This window comes from Meriones unguiculatus, chromosome 16, assembly GCF_030254825.1.
Source record: "Meriones unguiculatus strain TT.TT164.6M chromosome 16, Bangor_MerUng_6.1, whole genome shotgun sequence".
Lineage (NCBI taxonomy): Eukaryota > Metazoa > Chordata > Mammalia > Rodentia > Muridae > Meriones > Meriones unguiculatus.
This window is the reverse complement of record NC_083363.1, coordinates 10452771-10467563: the sequence shown is the minus strand read 5'-3', so window position 1 is coordinate 10467563 and position 14793 is coordinate 10452771. Positions and strand designations below refer to the sequence as shown.

Below are 14793 nucleotides of genomic sequence, written 5' to 3'. Positions count from 1 at the left end.
CTATCTTCTGGTCCTTCACGCTTTCATCGCTCTTCATCTCACTGTGGTCTTATGTGAGCGGTGGGGAAGGGCAACAGGGAGGGGATGGGGGACAGGCATGGCCAGGGTCACCCTTGAAAGAAGGATCTTGCTTCTAGCCTCGGGAAAGGTTCGGCAGTAATTTGAGGCTCTAGACTCAGTGTTCCCCCCCCCCACCCCGTGCACTCTGTCCAGCGCTGGCTCCTGGCTGCGCTGCGCTGCCTAGCGTGGTCTCGGAAGTGCCCGCAGGCGTGGGGTGGGGGACGTCAGGAAGGAGTACAGGATGCGAGGGGGTGGGGCGGGCGGTTGAGGAGTGGGGCTTCAGGCCCCCGGGCACCCTTGTGAGGCCCTGCGCCCTGCTGGCGCCCCAGCCCTGGTCCTCCCCGCTCCGGTCTACCAGACCCACCTGTGGCTCCGTTGTTGTGGGTGACGCAATGGGCACCAAGTTTGTGGGGAGCTGTGTCGCCGCCTGGCTCCAGAGCTTTGGGTTTTCAGTCCGTCAAGGACTCTCGGAACATTTCAACTCTCCTTACTCAACGGCGGCTCACCGGCTCCAAACTCATTAAGGGTGGCCACTGCCAAGCCTCACTTTCTCAGTCAGTGTTACCAAACGGTCCTTAGGACACGGTGGTGCACGGGCATGTTTACCAACCAACTCAGAGCGTTTGTAGGGTTTGGGGGGGGACCCCTAAGACCTCGGGAGGCAGAGCCAGGAGGATTTGCCAACTGGCCTCAAGGGGCAATCTTGGGCAGGGGGTGGTCGGGCTGCTTTTAATCCCAGCGAGAGGCAGGCAGATGCAGGCGGGTCTTTGTGATTTCGAGACCATTCTGGTCTCCATGTCAGCCAAAGCTACGCCTGCGAGATCCTATCTCCAAAAGGCACGCTTGGGCTTTTTGCGCTTGTCTCCGAGTGGGCAGCGACACCTGGTGGGGAAACTAAGCAAATTTCAGACTTTGTCTTAGACTGCGGGAAGGGGACCAGGAACCGCACGCCTCTAGGGTGTTTCTCTCTTTAAATGTGCCCGTCCTTTCTAGGGAAGATCCAACGCTTGGAGACAGCTCACAGGTCTCCCCCAGTGTCAGTTTGGAGTGATTTGGCGTCTGGGGTTGCAGTGAGACGTTATCTCCTGGGGCAACACTGCCCCCTGGCGGCGGCGGCTCATGCACATCACGTATTTTGATCAAACCCAGCTATGACTTTTTTCCCTTGTTGCTGTGGTAGGCAGGGTGGTCCGTCATCCAGAATCTGCGGAACACCAGCATGCTGAAGGTCAGGAATTTAGCTTCATTGGAGATGTCGAGTAGTTTCCTACCAAAGAAAAAGCTTCACTGAAGCTCCTAGGGCCAGGGAGACCAGGTATCCAGAACACAGCAGAGACTGTTGTTGCACAGAATGGTGCCACATTCAGGATGTACATCTGTGTCGACAAAAGAAGGCGATGTTCCTAACAGATTCCAGGGAGGGTAAGTTGGACCACCACATGGGTGGGAATGAGGAATTTAGGTTCTCCTGGCATCTGCACGCGCCTCATCTTTCTTCTGGAACCAGTGAGATTGGAAGCCAGAAGCATGGCCGTGGCTTGGGTAAATACACTGGAAAGAACCGCAAAACCCCTTCCTAATTCTCAAGGAGGACACAGGTTGGGATGTCCAATGTAAAAAAGGAGAGGAGACAAAATGTGAGGTAGAAGAGCAGAATTAGTGGAGAGGCGTGTTATTGGCCTTCATAATTGGAGTGTCTCTGCGTGCCATGGACACCTTAAGACCAAGGCCTGTCACCGAAGAGAAGGACAAGGTCATGCAGGTTAGAACCGTCCCCAAGGAATCGTCATAAACTAGAAATGACACAGCATTTTCCCGAAATGATTTTGCTCCAAGATGGCATACCGATTCTCTGGATACTTAACACAATCATTTAACACTGAGGTAGAGAACAAGAGAATCATGACGATTTAGCAGGTATCTATTTTAATAGAAGACTGAAAAAGACTTATGGGGGAATGAGAACACTTGCTTTCTTACAACAATAAATAACCATTAAATTGTTGTGCTGTAATGTTTTTCTTTCATAGTCTTATAAAATATATCCCGATTACAGTTTCCCCTCCCTCTATTCCAGTTCTTCCCCACCTCTCTGCCATCTGGATGCATTCCGTTTCTGTAGGAGAGACTGTCTCACTACAGACTCCCTGGTGTTCTGGCTTTTACGATCTTAATATATTTTTTAAAGATTTATTTATTATGTGTACAATGTTCTGCCTGCATGTACACCTGCAGGACAGAAGAGGGCGCCAGATCTCATTATAGATGGTCGTGAGCCACCATGCGGTTGCTGGGAATTGAACTCAGGACCTCCGGAGGAGCAGTCAGTGCTCTTAACCCCGAAGCCATCTCTCCAGCCCACAATCTTTGAACATGGTTTATTGCACTGCTTGCTTTTTTTCTTTTTTCTTTTTTTGTTTTTTACAAAGACTAATTTCTCCAAACTACATCCCAGCTTGCAAATCAGACAGAAACAGATTTACAGTCTAGTGAAGTGGATGAGGCAAAGGAGAAGAGCTTTAAACGTTTCCAACGAGATATTGCAGCAGAAATGACTCTATCCACCCAAAATTCAAGAGACACAAAACAACGAGCCCTTTCACACATGGGGGAAACACTAAGGATGAAAACAGGAAGACTAGTTGTGGCGAGATCTCACACTTCTTTAGAGTCAATCTTAATGTTTCTACTTATTCCCCTTTAGGGAAAAACCCTTGCCAGTTGGGCAGTCCTGCTACTACAGTCCCTGACTAATGTCTACTGACCGCCCTTGACCAAACCAGCATTCTGTTATTGTACAAATTTAACACACTTGTCTGCCAGGTGGTAGGTAATCCTCGTTATCAGCGTGACCTCACCTGGAGTCAACTAACCCTCAAGCAGCTGGGCATCCCTGTGAGGGATTATTTTTGACTGGATCATCTGTGTTGGGGAAACCCGCTCTAAATATGGATCTTTTCAGGAGGGAAGGCTGGTCCCAAAGCTAAGCCACAACTTTCCATGGTAGCCTACAAAAAACGACACGGAGAAAGGAAACGTTTGCTCTTTGCCAGCTTGCTCTCTCTGTCCCTGGCAATTTCATCTATGCTGCTGCGGAGGCGTTCCTTCACTGGTATTAGAGCCTACCTCTTTGGGATTCCAGCATATACTGGAGATCAGCTGAGGCATCCAGCCTCGTGGACTGAGCAACCATCAGGTTCTTGGAATGTCCACTGGGAGAAAGCCATTGCTGGACTAGACAGAACTCAGCCTGTAAGCACCCGAATACCGCTTTTAATATGTGTATAGATTTGCTCCATACATTTCTGTTCCTCTAGGGAACCCTGACTCATAAAATGAGTCTGTTTATGGTCCCTGGCACTTTCTAAAAAGAGTTATTTATTTATTTATTTATTTGTAGGCCTATGACGGAGGCAAAGAACTTACACTTTGCTTCTGTGTTGGTTGGTTTTTGTCAGCTTGACACACACTGGAGTTACCTTGGAATCTCCATCTCTCTAGGTGGCCAAGAGTGAGCTTGAATTTCTGATCATTTTGCCTCCACCTCCCCGAGTGCTGGAATGGTACCTGTGTGCTCAGACATGAGCTTAATGAGGCGTGGGGGATTGAACCAAGGCTTTGTGCTCGCTGAGCAAGCACCCTGCCACAGCTTAGCCCCACTTGCGTATTACTTTTGTTGAGTGGTGCTGAGCTAACTACCGGAATTCTGCCCAGGATTCTGAAACAACAGGTTTCTGGTTATCTTGAAAATAAAATGCCAGCTGGGCCTGAGGGTGCACTTGGGGAGGCTGAGGTGGGTGGATCTCCGTGAGTTTGAGGCCAGCCTGGTTTACAAAGTGAGTCCAGAACAGCACAAGACTACACAGAGAAATCCTGTCTTAAAAAAAAAAAAAAGTCCAGAATGGTATACCCTTTTCTGCGTCTCTCCGCACACCTTGTCAAAGATCAGACTATTCGACTATTGTGAGAAACGAGAGATTGATGTATGTAAAATGCATAGAAAGGGGTCCGGCTCCCAACAATAGCCTTAGACATTCTTGGAGTTGTTATTATTACTGATAATTACTGATAAAGATTTACTAAGTCTCTCCCATTTCCATTAGTTCTTTGCGTTTTGCCTAGGTTGTTTTGATCGTATTCGCTCCCTCCCCCAATGCCTCCTCTCCTACCCATTTATGTTGTGTTCTCTTTCCCCCTTCATCCCTCAAGGCTAAAATAAAACTTATCAGAGAAATGTGCCAAGAAAAATAAAGCTGGGCGTATCAGTTTGGGGTATACTCCGTGGGAGAGTCCTTGCTTAGTTCCTGAGTTCCACCCCAGTACCCACGCACACACACATAGGAAGAGAAAAGGAAAAAAAAAGAATAAAGGAAAAGAAATGCACATCTTATTGAGAGTTGATCCCACAGGGTTGGGAGATGGCGGTTAAGAGCGTTGGCTGCTCTTCCAGAGAATCTAGGCTCAATTCTCAGCAACCACAGGGCGGTTCCCAACCCTCTGTAATTCTAGCTCCAGGGGATGGACACCATCTCTTGGCCGCTGAGGACTCCAGGCGTGCATAAAGGTAGACGAAAAATCCATACAGAGAAAATGAAAGATTCAAAAAGCCGAGAAGCTCCTGAGGTTAACTCTGCCATCCACAGCTGTGGCTAGTAAAGTGAGCTGAAGAATTGCCTTGGCACAAAGTTTAAAGAAGTGTCAAAAAAGCAAGGCACAGTGGTGCGCATCTGTAATCCCAGTACTTGGGGAGGCAGAGACAGGCCTTCCCTGAGTTCGAGGCCAGCCTGGTCTAAACAGAAATTCTGTCTTGAAAAACAAAACAAAACAAAAAGTATCCCAAGAGAAAAGAAAAGCCCTTGAATTAAAGTAGATACCATTTTGATACATTTTAATTAAAATTAATGCAAAAAATCCACTATGATCAAAATATAAACAGTCAGTCTCTGCTCCAGGATTCAATATGGCATGTAAAGACACCATTAATGACCCTGCTTCATTGTCTTAATCTCTATCTCTCTGTCTCTCTGTGTCTCTGTCTTTGTCTCTCTCTCTCTCTTAATCGGACCAAGAGTAAAATAAAGGGGATGAATTCTTCCTTAGTGCTTGGGAAGAATTAGGTAGGCAGCGCCTACTGGGAACCACCCTCTTCCCAGAATGCCTTGCGAGCCAGAGCTGGAACCGGGCCCAGAACCGTTGCAGGGTTCTGGCTGCAAGTCCTTACCTGGCTCAGAAACGCTGCCATGGACCCCTCGGAGAACTACCATGAATTCACCACGAATCAGAGCATCGTGACGTTAAGTATCCACAGCACCACAGACACGCTGGTGATGACTTCCTACCTCTTACTGGTTCTGTGCATCGGGCTGTGGGTATGACGTGACCTCAGGGCTGGGGTGTACCATTCCGGACTTTCACCCCTTCCTATGCCCCATAACCGTCCCCGCTCCACCCACCCCCCGGCCCAAAAATAATAGTCAGGTAACTCAGATGTGCCTGCCCCTTCTGCCTAGAGCCCCAAACCTGAATGGTATTTGAGAGTCCTTGTGAGAATCACTGTGATGACAGCAGTTGACATGAGCGTGCTGCCGTGTAACACCATCCTCTCTATCCAGGCCCGTCTGCAGAGCTTTGCCAGTCACGCTGAAAGTATCTGAGACTTTCTCTCGTCTGTACTGGACTCTTAGGATTACCCACAGCGCTTAAGTGTTATAACGCCGAACTTCTAATGGAGGGGCAATGTAAAGCACCCAGAAGGATGTATGGAAGGTCACACCCAAATACTGGAAGACTTGTATAAAAGAGGCTTGAGCTGAAAGAGTCTAGGAATCAATTCTCCGTGCACACCCAAGCCAGGACTCCACTGTGACTTGACCTGAGATTCTAAAGGTTAAGAAGTGGAGGATAATGGAGCTCAGACGCGGACCTAGAGCTGTCTGACATATAATGTCAGACTTAAGCGTCCTCAGATTTTAATATTCACGAAGGCTCCTGGAACCAATGCCTCCCTACCCCCACCCCCATCAACACCAAGGGACGACTGCGGAGGGATGTTTGGAACAGGAAGGGAAATGCTGAATGTACGTTCATAGCACTCAATATCTTTTTTCATTGGCTTCAGTCACTGAGGTATATTTCCAGGTGGCCTTGTCAGGGACTCCTAGTACTTGAGTATCAATTCTGGGCCTCTTCCTCCAGCGTCATTATCAGAAATTCCCTCTACATCCCAGATGACTCTTGGCCCAACCTGGGGCCCATGACTGACAAAAAAATTGAGAGACAGTAAACCTGTTAATTCCTGCAGGAGGATGTGAAACATGTATGGAAGCCCAGCAATTTTTTTTTTTAGTCCCCTTCTTTTTTTTTTAATTTTAATTTTAATTTTTCGAGACAGGGTTTCTCTGTGTAACAGCCCTGACTGTCTTGGAACTTGCCCCATAGACCAGGCTGGCCTGGATCTCACAGAGATCTGCCTGCCTCTGTCTCCTGAGTGCTGGGATTAAAGTTGTGTGCCACCATGCTCAGCGAACTCCCCCCCCCATTTTTGTTTATTTTAAGTGAAAAACAGTCACATACCATTAATTACCAAAATGCTTTAACATTCGGCAAAACGGACGTGAAGACTTAAGGAATAAGCTGATTTTCTTCCCTCGTCCATCTCATCTTCCAAGGGTAATCAGAGACTGAATCTGCTCTTCATTTTCTCGGCGCTTGAGCAGACCGCATACCCATGTGTATACTGTATGTCCTTTCCATAACATGCGATCGAATTCTATACATTTTCTGCGGGGTTCTCTCTTTCCCTGCTAATGTACCCGGGGAGTCCCTCAGACACTGGGAGATGTCACTTAATTGGCCACAGAATAGCAAGACCCACACATGCTGTTCAGTTACTCTCTCTGAGTTGTCTTTCACCCGAGGACTTCTGTTTCAGGCTCTACTGTCACATAGTCGTGGGACAGTCACAGACTTCTTCCTGGCTGGCCAGAACCTAGCGTGGTGGTTGGTGAGTAAGCTTGCATGTGGCTCTCTGCTTGGGGGAGGGGAGGGTGCTTTCTGGGCCGGCTTCTTTGGTACTTTAATGCATGTCTTAAATCCAAAATAACTTGAAGTTGTTAAATCAGTTCTTTCTTTGTTCTCCTCCCTCCCTTTTTTTAAAGCCTAAGCTTGCCTTGAACTCACAGTCTTCCTGCTTTAGCCTCCCGAGTGCTGGGATTGCACGTATATACCACCACATTTAACTGGTGGTTTATTTACTGTCTTAAGTATTTTTTTTTTTTTAGTTTAAAGTTATTTTCATTGTATGTTCATTGTGTTTTGCTAGCATTTATGTCTGTGTGAGAGTGTCAAAATTCCTGGAACTGTAATTACAGACAGCCATTTACAGTAAATTGCCTTGTGGGTGCTGGGAACTGAACCCGGGTCCTCGGGAAGAGCAGCCAGTGCTCTTAACCACTGAGCCATCTCTCCAGCCCCTCTAAGTATTTTCTTTCCTAACTCAGTCACATGAACGGGCAGAGCGGAAGGAAGTAGGACGCACCTTAAAAATCTGATATGTGTGTGTGTGTGCAGGTGTGTATGTACCTGCGCTTGTACACGAGCCAGAGAAGGACCATGAGTATCCTGATCCTGCTCCATTTCCCTCGACGGGTCTCCCACTGAACCTGGAGCTAGGCTGGCAGCTAATCGAGCTCCCAGCAATTCTCCTGTCTCTGCTCCCACAGTGTTGCGGGTAGAGATGCACAGGAGCCACACCTGTTTTTCTATGCAAGTGTTGAGGCTTGAACTCAGGACCTCATGCTTCAACAGCGAGCACTCTAACCACTGAGCCACCACCAGTTCAGTATTCATATCTAAACAGCGGGTTATAGTAGAGGAAATAGATCTATCGGGAAGCAACCAGGGCAAAGAGAGGAAAACCAAACTTGGGCTTGTTGGGTATAGCAACACAGATGTTTCAAGGGCGGAACTAGGCAAGCGGGATTTGAAGCGGGCTGTGCCTTTTCCAGGTGGATGGAGTGTGGGTGTTCTGAGCATAGGGAGCAGCATGTACTGAAATGGGTGGTGCAGAGTAGCTTGGTGCTGGATGGAGGGTGGTGAGGTAGAAGGTAGGATCATTGTTTGCTCAATAATGTTTTGGTTATCGTATTTGTTAAGGCCCTCTACTCCACTAACGTTCACATTTTCCTCAGAGGGGTTATTCCTTATGCCCAAACTCACTGTGTAGCTGAGGATGACCTTGAACTCCTGATCCTCTTGCTTTTACCTCCCAAGTGCTAGAATCACAGGTTTTTGGGGATGAAAGCCGGGCTTTGCACAGGCTAGGTGAGTGCTCTATAACTGAGCCACAGTCTCAGTAGGGCTCTGACACACAGCTGTCTTCCGATTTTCAGATTGGCATCTCCACTTATTCCGCAAATGTTGGCAGTGGCCACTTTATGGGCCTGGCTGGGATAGGCGCAACTTCAGGAATCGTGGTCGGCGCCCTGGAGTGGAATGTAAGTATTTAGTAACGTCTCCTGCAGCTACTTAACTCGACTCGATCATGGTCCAGAAAAGACCCACAAACGCAGAAGCTTGCCTTTTAACCTTGAGTGGCTGTTAAAGGTGTCTTGGAAAGTATAGCTTAAGAGAGTCAAGTCTTTGCTTTGATTCGTTTTTGTTTTTTTATTTATTTTGATTTTTTTTTTGTGCTGTTTTTCATTCTCCTCATTCTCCTTTGTAAGTCAAGAGACAGGATACATGCATGCCATGGGCCGTAGAGATACAGTGAGCAAAGCTATCAGATCAGGGAGGTGGGGAGAAGATCACACCTTAAGTGTGTGCATCTCTCTACTGATATCCATGAGCAGAGGTGTGTGCGTGAGCGTACACACATACATAGAGAAACTATTTTGAATACGTGTTGAGAAACGGTTCAGCCAAGCTCTCTGAGATGGTCAACTGGTTACTACAAAGTTTCCAATTTGAAACACCAGCTTGAATTATAAAGCATAGTAAGGGGGCTGGAGAGATGGCTCAGAGCTTAAGAGCACTGGCTGCTCTTCCAAAGGTCCTGAGTTCAATTCCCAGCAACTACATGGTGGCTTACAACCATCTATAATGGGATCTGGTGCCCTCTGCTGGTCTGCAGTCAGAACACTGAATATGTAATAAATAAATAAAACAAATCTCAAAAAAAAAGTTAAAAAATTAACCATATTAAATAAATTATATGCCATATAAAATGTTGGATTATTTACTTAGTTCATGGAGTAGATTTGTCATAGGAAATAGAATTTATTCCTCAAAAGTATACATTAATTTATTAATCTTGTATAATCTTATATTAATCTTGTATTATTTATGTATAAACCGTTTGTCTCTTTCGATCAATGAGAAGGTTACTATGCTTTATGTTCATTTTCCTTCTTATGAACTACAAAAAGTAAGGAATACTTCTACAGAGTTCAAACTTAATAAAATGTCATTTTTAATAAAATGTCTCTGTCTCTCCTTTACTTCTCTCCCACTCTTTTCATTTTTCTTTCCTCCCTTCTCCTCCCCTGCCCTCTTTCTTCTCTTTTTCTTTCCCCTTCTTCTGCTCTCCTTTCCTTTCTTCTGTTACTTGGAGAGAGGACCTCACTATGTAGTCCCAGCTGGTCTGGAACCAATAGATCATCTGGTTAATAAGAGACATTAATTTGCTACTCAAACCTGTGGCTATCGTCCCGCTTTCATCTAGTGAGTGCTTGAAGTATGTCTGTGTTTCACCATGGGTAGCTTCTTTTTTCTGTTTAAACTGTCTCTTAAATTGATTTATAAGGCATCTTAATTTGTATCTAGTAGACAAACAATATGTTAAAAATTAGTCATGTAGAAATGAACTCCCTAAGTTAATAAACTTTCATAGATAAGGTGCCTGAAAGCTAAGTTTTTAGTGTCGACAGGTCTGTGGTTGGGTGTTTGTTTGGAAGTGTTTAGTGGTGCTAAACACCATCAGGTCTGAAACAGGCAGTTACAGAACCTGCATCTCTTTTAAGAGCTTGACTCACATGGACCTTCTGCTTTTTCTTGGTTTCAGACAATATTTATGCTTTTTGTTCTTGGTTGGATATTTGTTCCTATCTATAGCAAGGCTGAGGTAAGTCCGTTATCAGTTACTCTGTAGTTTGTGATATTTTCAAAAAATCAATGTTGCATGTGTAGTAAAACATCATGAAGGATAAATTAAACTTGTCAGACTTTTGACCCTGGTACTGGCTTCCCTAAATCTGAAGATACCTAAAATGTGCCATCTGTCCTGGGTAGACAGACACAACTGTGTACTGAGGAATTTACCTTTTAAGGCTTTTTATAAAAAAAATAAGATGTAGCAAGTGCTGGAACTAAATGCACGCACTACTACTGCCTGCCATGTATTCATTTTCCTGTCTTTCCTTTTTAATTATTTTATTTTATGTGTATGGGTGTTTTGGCTGTATGTATGTACATGCACCATGTGTGTGCTGTGCCCATGGGAGCAAGAAAAGCTTTAGGGGATGCTAGGGCTCGCCAGCAGAGAGGACTAAAAGGAAAAAAAAAAACAAACACTCTACACACAGATCAGTTCCAGAGGGCTGCCAGTGGAAACTGTCACCGGTTTATTCCACAATTCCTTTTTATAGTCAGAGCAAAGCACCTCAACACAATGAAGGGGTTCACTGAGAAGTCAAAATTGTTTACCTCCACCACCTGTCTGTGTGATCCTCACACAAACCAAAAGAAGGAACTTGGCAAAACATCCTGCTTATCTCTGTCTTCAGGTGAAAACAAGTTTCTCTCTGAAAACTCAGTAACAAAGCGGCCTGACAAACAAGCAGCTCTCCACAAGGAGTCACGGGGGGAATGGAGGTCACAGGGAGTAGAAGCCCCTCAAGCTGTCTGCTACAGGGTTGGGGAGGAGAGTGGGAAGATTTTAACGAAGGACAGGAAGGACAGTGGGAATCATCTACCTGAGCCTCACTTCAGACAGACCACATGGATCCTAGATAGCAGGTGTTTCTAGGTACTGGCCATTGACACACAGAAATGGGAATGGGCTGGAGGGGATGGTGTGAGAAGGTCCACAGGAAGAGAAAGTATGCTTTCTGGAAGACTCCCAAAACTCCACGACAAGCAGGTTACAATTAATGTTTCAGAAAAATAAACACAAATACAAATGGTCATGGAAAAGGATTTTTATCCTTTACTAAGAACAAATACTAGCTTAAAATCAAGTACAGCTTCAGGCCCCTTCTTCTATTCTCTCATGAGCTGGACAGTGAGTTTCAGTCACATGACTAGAAACAGGAGAGGCCTGGGGGGGGTGTCCTGTATATACCCGCAGGTCCCAGAGATAGGAGGTGCCCAGACACAATCTGCCACACAGAACCGTGTGGAAAAGACATCAGACTCATGGGGGGGCGGGCAGAATGAGGTGCAGGTTAGGCCTTTGTTGAGAAGGAAAAGGCAGAGCAGAGTAAATGGCTTTGGACTCCCCGGTTTGAGCAACTTCATCAGGCTTACGTTTCTAGTTGTTTAGTACCTGAGAGGATTGCAGCAGAGAACTGTTGTCACTGGGGTGCACAGGCTGGGTGGAGGAGGCCAGGCTTGGGACTGGTTAACTTACTGTCAAATGTATGCTCTGGCCTGGGTCCTTAGGAATTGGCTAGTCTTGAGGATGCCAGCCTCTTCTTAACCAGAAAGATTTAAAAAACAATTTTTATTTAGATTTTTTTGTTTGTTTTTATGTGTTTGAGTGTTTTACCTGTATATATGTGCACCACGTGTGTGCCTGGTGCCCAAAGAGGCCAGAAGAAGGCATTGGACTCCCTGGAACTTGATTTACAGATGGCTGTGGGCTACCACATTGGTGGTGGGAACTGAACCCAAGTCCTCTGTAAGAGCAACAAGTGCTCTCAACCGCTGAGCCATCTCTCCGGGTCCTGGAAATATTACTTTTAAAGATGCCAAGATGTCACAAAACAGAGAATTAAGAAATATCTTCAGCATACATGAGGATGGCTAAGAGGCACCTGCAAGTATGTGCTGTGACATACTTTGCCTGTAGCCATACCGGGTGACTGCAGCTCCAGGCAGGAAGTCTCTGACAAGTCCAGGAGCATGACCTGGACAAACACTTCCCTCGCTGCCCCAAGAAGGAGGCAGACCCTGTGAAACCATCAACTTGTAGCCTCTACAGCTGAGAGACAATAGGTAACCTGTTGTTTGAGCCACCTAAACCAGAGGTTCCCACCCTCGGGGTATGTGTGAAATGACCCTTTCTTAGGGGTTGCCTAAGACTTATCAGAAAACAGGTATTTAAGGGCTGGAGAGGTGGCTCAGTGGTTAAGAGCACTGTCTGCTCTTCCAGAGGTCTTGAGTTCAGGAAACCGCATGAACAAAGCAAGTCCAGGAAAGCCCAGGCTACACAGAAAAACCATGTCTCAAAAAACTGAAACCAAAATCGAAACCAAACCAAACCAAACCAAACCAAACCAAACCAAAAGCAGGTATTTATATTACGATTCATAACAGTAGCAAAACTGCAGTTGTGAAGTAGCAATGAAGGTAATTGTATGGTTAGGGGTCACCACAGCATGAGGATCTGTATTAAAGGATTGTCGCAGTAGGAAGGTTGAGAAACCACCAACTTGAGCGCCCTCACTTGTTATGGGAGTCAAACTTAGAAACGGCATGGGAATGTTAGAAGCTTGCTGGGAAGCCAGCCACCAGAGCACACGCCTATAATCCTAGCACTCCGGGAGGCAGAGGCTGGGCGGATCTCTGTGAGTTCGAGGTGAGCTTGAGCCACAAAGCGAGTCCAGGACAGCCAAGGCTACACACAGAGAGAAACAAACAAACACAAATAAACAAAAAGAACCTTGCTGGGAGATTGACATATGGCAGAGTATGACTTCCAGTCAAACAGAAGCTAGGAGAATGAAGCCTGTGGGTGCTTAGCCAAGGGTCTCTGGTCCCTGTGAAGACCTCAGGTGTCTTTGTGGAGCAGGTGGAGTTTGAGTCAGAGCTCACAATAGCCATATGCAGGTAGGTAGACAAGAGCACATAAAATAGCCAGGACCAAGTGAGGCAAAACCCTGTTACTGAGCCACTTCCCTTGAGCCGGGGCCTGGTGGGGTCAAGGGGTATCGTGAGCACGGAGGGCACAGTCCTTGTGCTCATGGCACACACTGCCCAAGATGATGTAGAAAAGGGGAACCTTTGGAACATCATCACCAGGCTGCAGAGGTGGCCGAGAACTGCCGGTACCAGCAGCTTCTACCTCCTACCAGCCATGTTTGACAAAGCACTGCCGTTTGTTCCATAACGGGCAATTTATCATTGTTGTGTGTTTTTAATTAGCTGGGTTTCTTTCTGCATTCCCAAGACTGGGCAGAGCCTGGAACCGAAGCTGCTGGAAGACAGCTGTAACACATGACCAAAAAGCAAGCTGGGGAGAAAAGGGTTTATTCGGCTTACAGTTCCACATTGCTGTTCATTATTGAAGGAAGTCAGGACGGGCCCTCAAACAGGGCAGGAACCCGGAGGCAGGAGCTGATGCAGAGGCCATGGAAGGGTGCTACTTCCTGGCTTGCTTCCCCTAGCTTGCTCAGCCTGCTTTCTTATAGAACCCAGGACCACCAGCTCAGGGATGGCTCCACCCACAATGGGCTGGGCCCTCCCAGTGTGATCACTAATTGAGAAAATGCCTTACAGCTGGATCTCATGGAGGTATTTCCTCAACTGAGGCTCCTTCCTCTCTGATGACTCTAAGCTTGTGTCAAATTGGCACAAAACCAGCCAGTGCGACAGCTATGCTGTCTCTCCTTCCTTACTGTTCCCATCTTAACTGGCGCCAAAAGGAGCGAGCCCATATCTTGTATTCCGGAGCTCTTTCCACCAGTTGGCAGCATCTCTGTGACACAAACACGGAGGGAGAGTCATCCCATGACCTGCCTCTTACCGCTCACAATTTGACGGTGACTTGCTCTGTTGCTTCTGCAGGTGGTGACGCTGCCGGAATATCTGAGGAAACGGTTTGGCAGCCTCCGGATCCAGCTCTTCTTCTCCTTCATTTTCATAATCGTCTACATCTTCAGCAGGATCTCAGTGAGTTCTTGCACATGGAATAGAGAGTGCCTGGGCAAGTCCTAGGACTGCCTCTCTGAAGGCCGAGGGGACTGCCTTCCCCCTGCTAGGAGGGACGGGGAGGGAGTGTCACCTGAGCAAAACTGTGAGGGGACGTCCCAAGGATGTGCCCGGTGTCTTCTCCACTCTGTGCCTCTTTGATATTTTCTTCATCATCGGTGCTGCTGTGTGAAAGTGATTCATTGGTGTATTTGCTTATTTTGTGTCTTCTCCATTCACGTGAGCTGAGACCATGGGCCTTCCCTGGTGTGTTTACTGCACCCTGCCCTGAGCCTACAGTGTGTTTTGAGCATATGGCACCGAATAGATGGTTTTCACTAGGCAAATGAACGGCATTTGCCACAGTGTATGAAAAACGCCCGCCATGAGCTCAACAAGGACAGGAGCAGAGCTTTGGCAGTGCTTGTCTTCCGAATCCTGCAGAGGGTCTGCAGCATTGTGGAGTCTCAGGCATCATTTGGAGGAATAAATGATTGAGAGTATCTCTGCCCATTTTATACCTGATATTTGGAGGGCAGAATAATAAAGGAAAAGGTCAGCCAGGTAAATTACATACTGGTGTTTCAAAGTCAGTGTCAGCTCAGC

The 14793-nt window shown here is 46.7% G+C and overlaps 1 protein-coding gene across 1 annotated transcript in view; it reads left to right on the top strand.

The window, feature by feature from the left end:
• Positions 1 to 5300: 5300 nt before the first annotated feature.
• Positions 5301 to 14793, top strand: part of LOC110558687 (sodium/glucose cotransporter 1-like) — a 38100-nt gene continuing 28607 nt past the window's right edge. Inside the window, exons 1-4 of the mRNA XM_060369347.1 lie at positions 5301 to 5429; positions 8451 to 8555; positions 10121 to 10180; positions 14065 to 14169. Coding sequence (XP_060225330.1) covers positions 5301 to 5429; positions 8451 to 8555; positions 10121 to 10180; positions 14065 to 14169 — 399 coding nt within the window. The remainder of the gene's footprint in view (positions 5430 to 8450; positions 8556 to 10120; positions 10181 to 14064; positions 14170 to 14793) is intronic.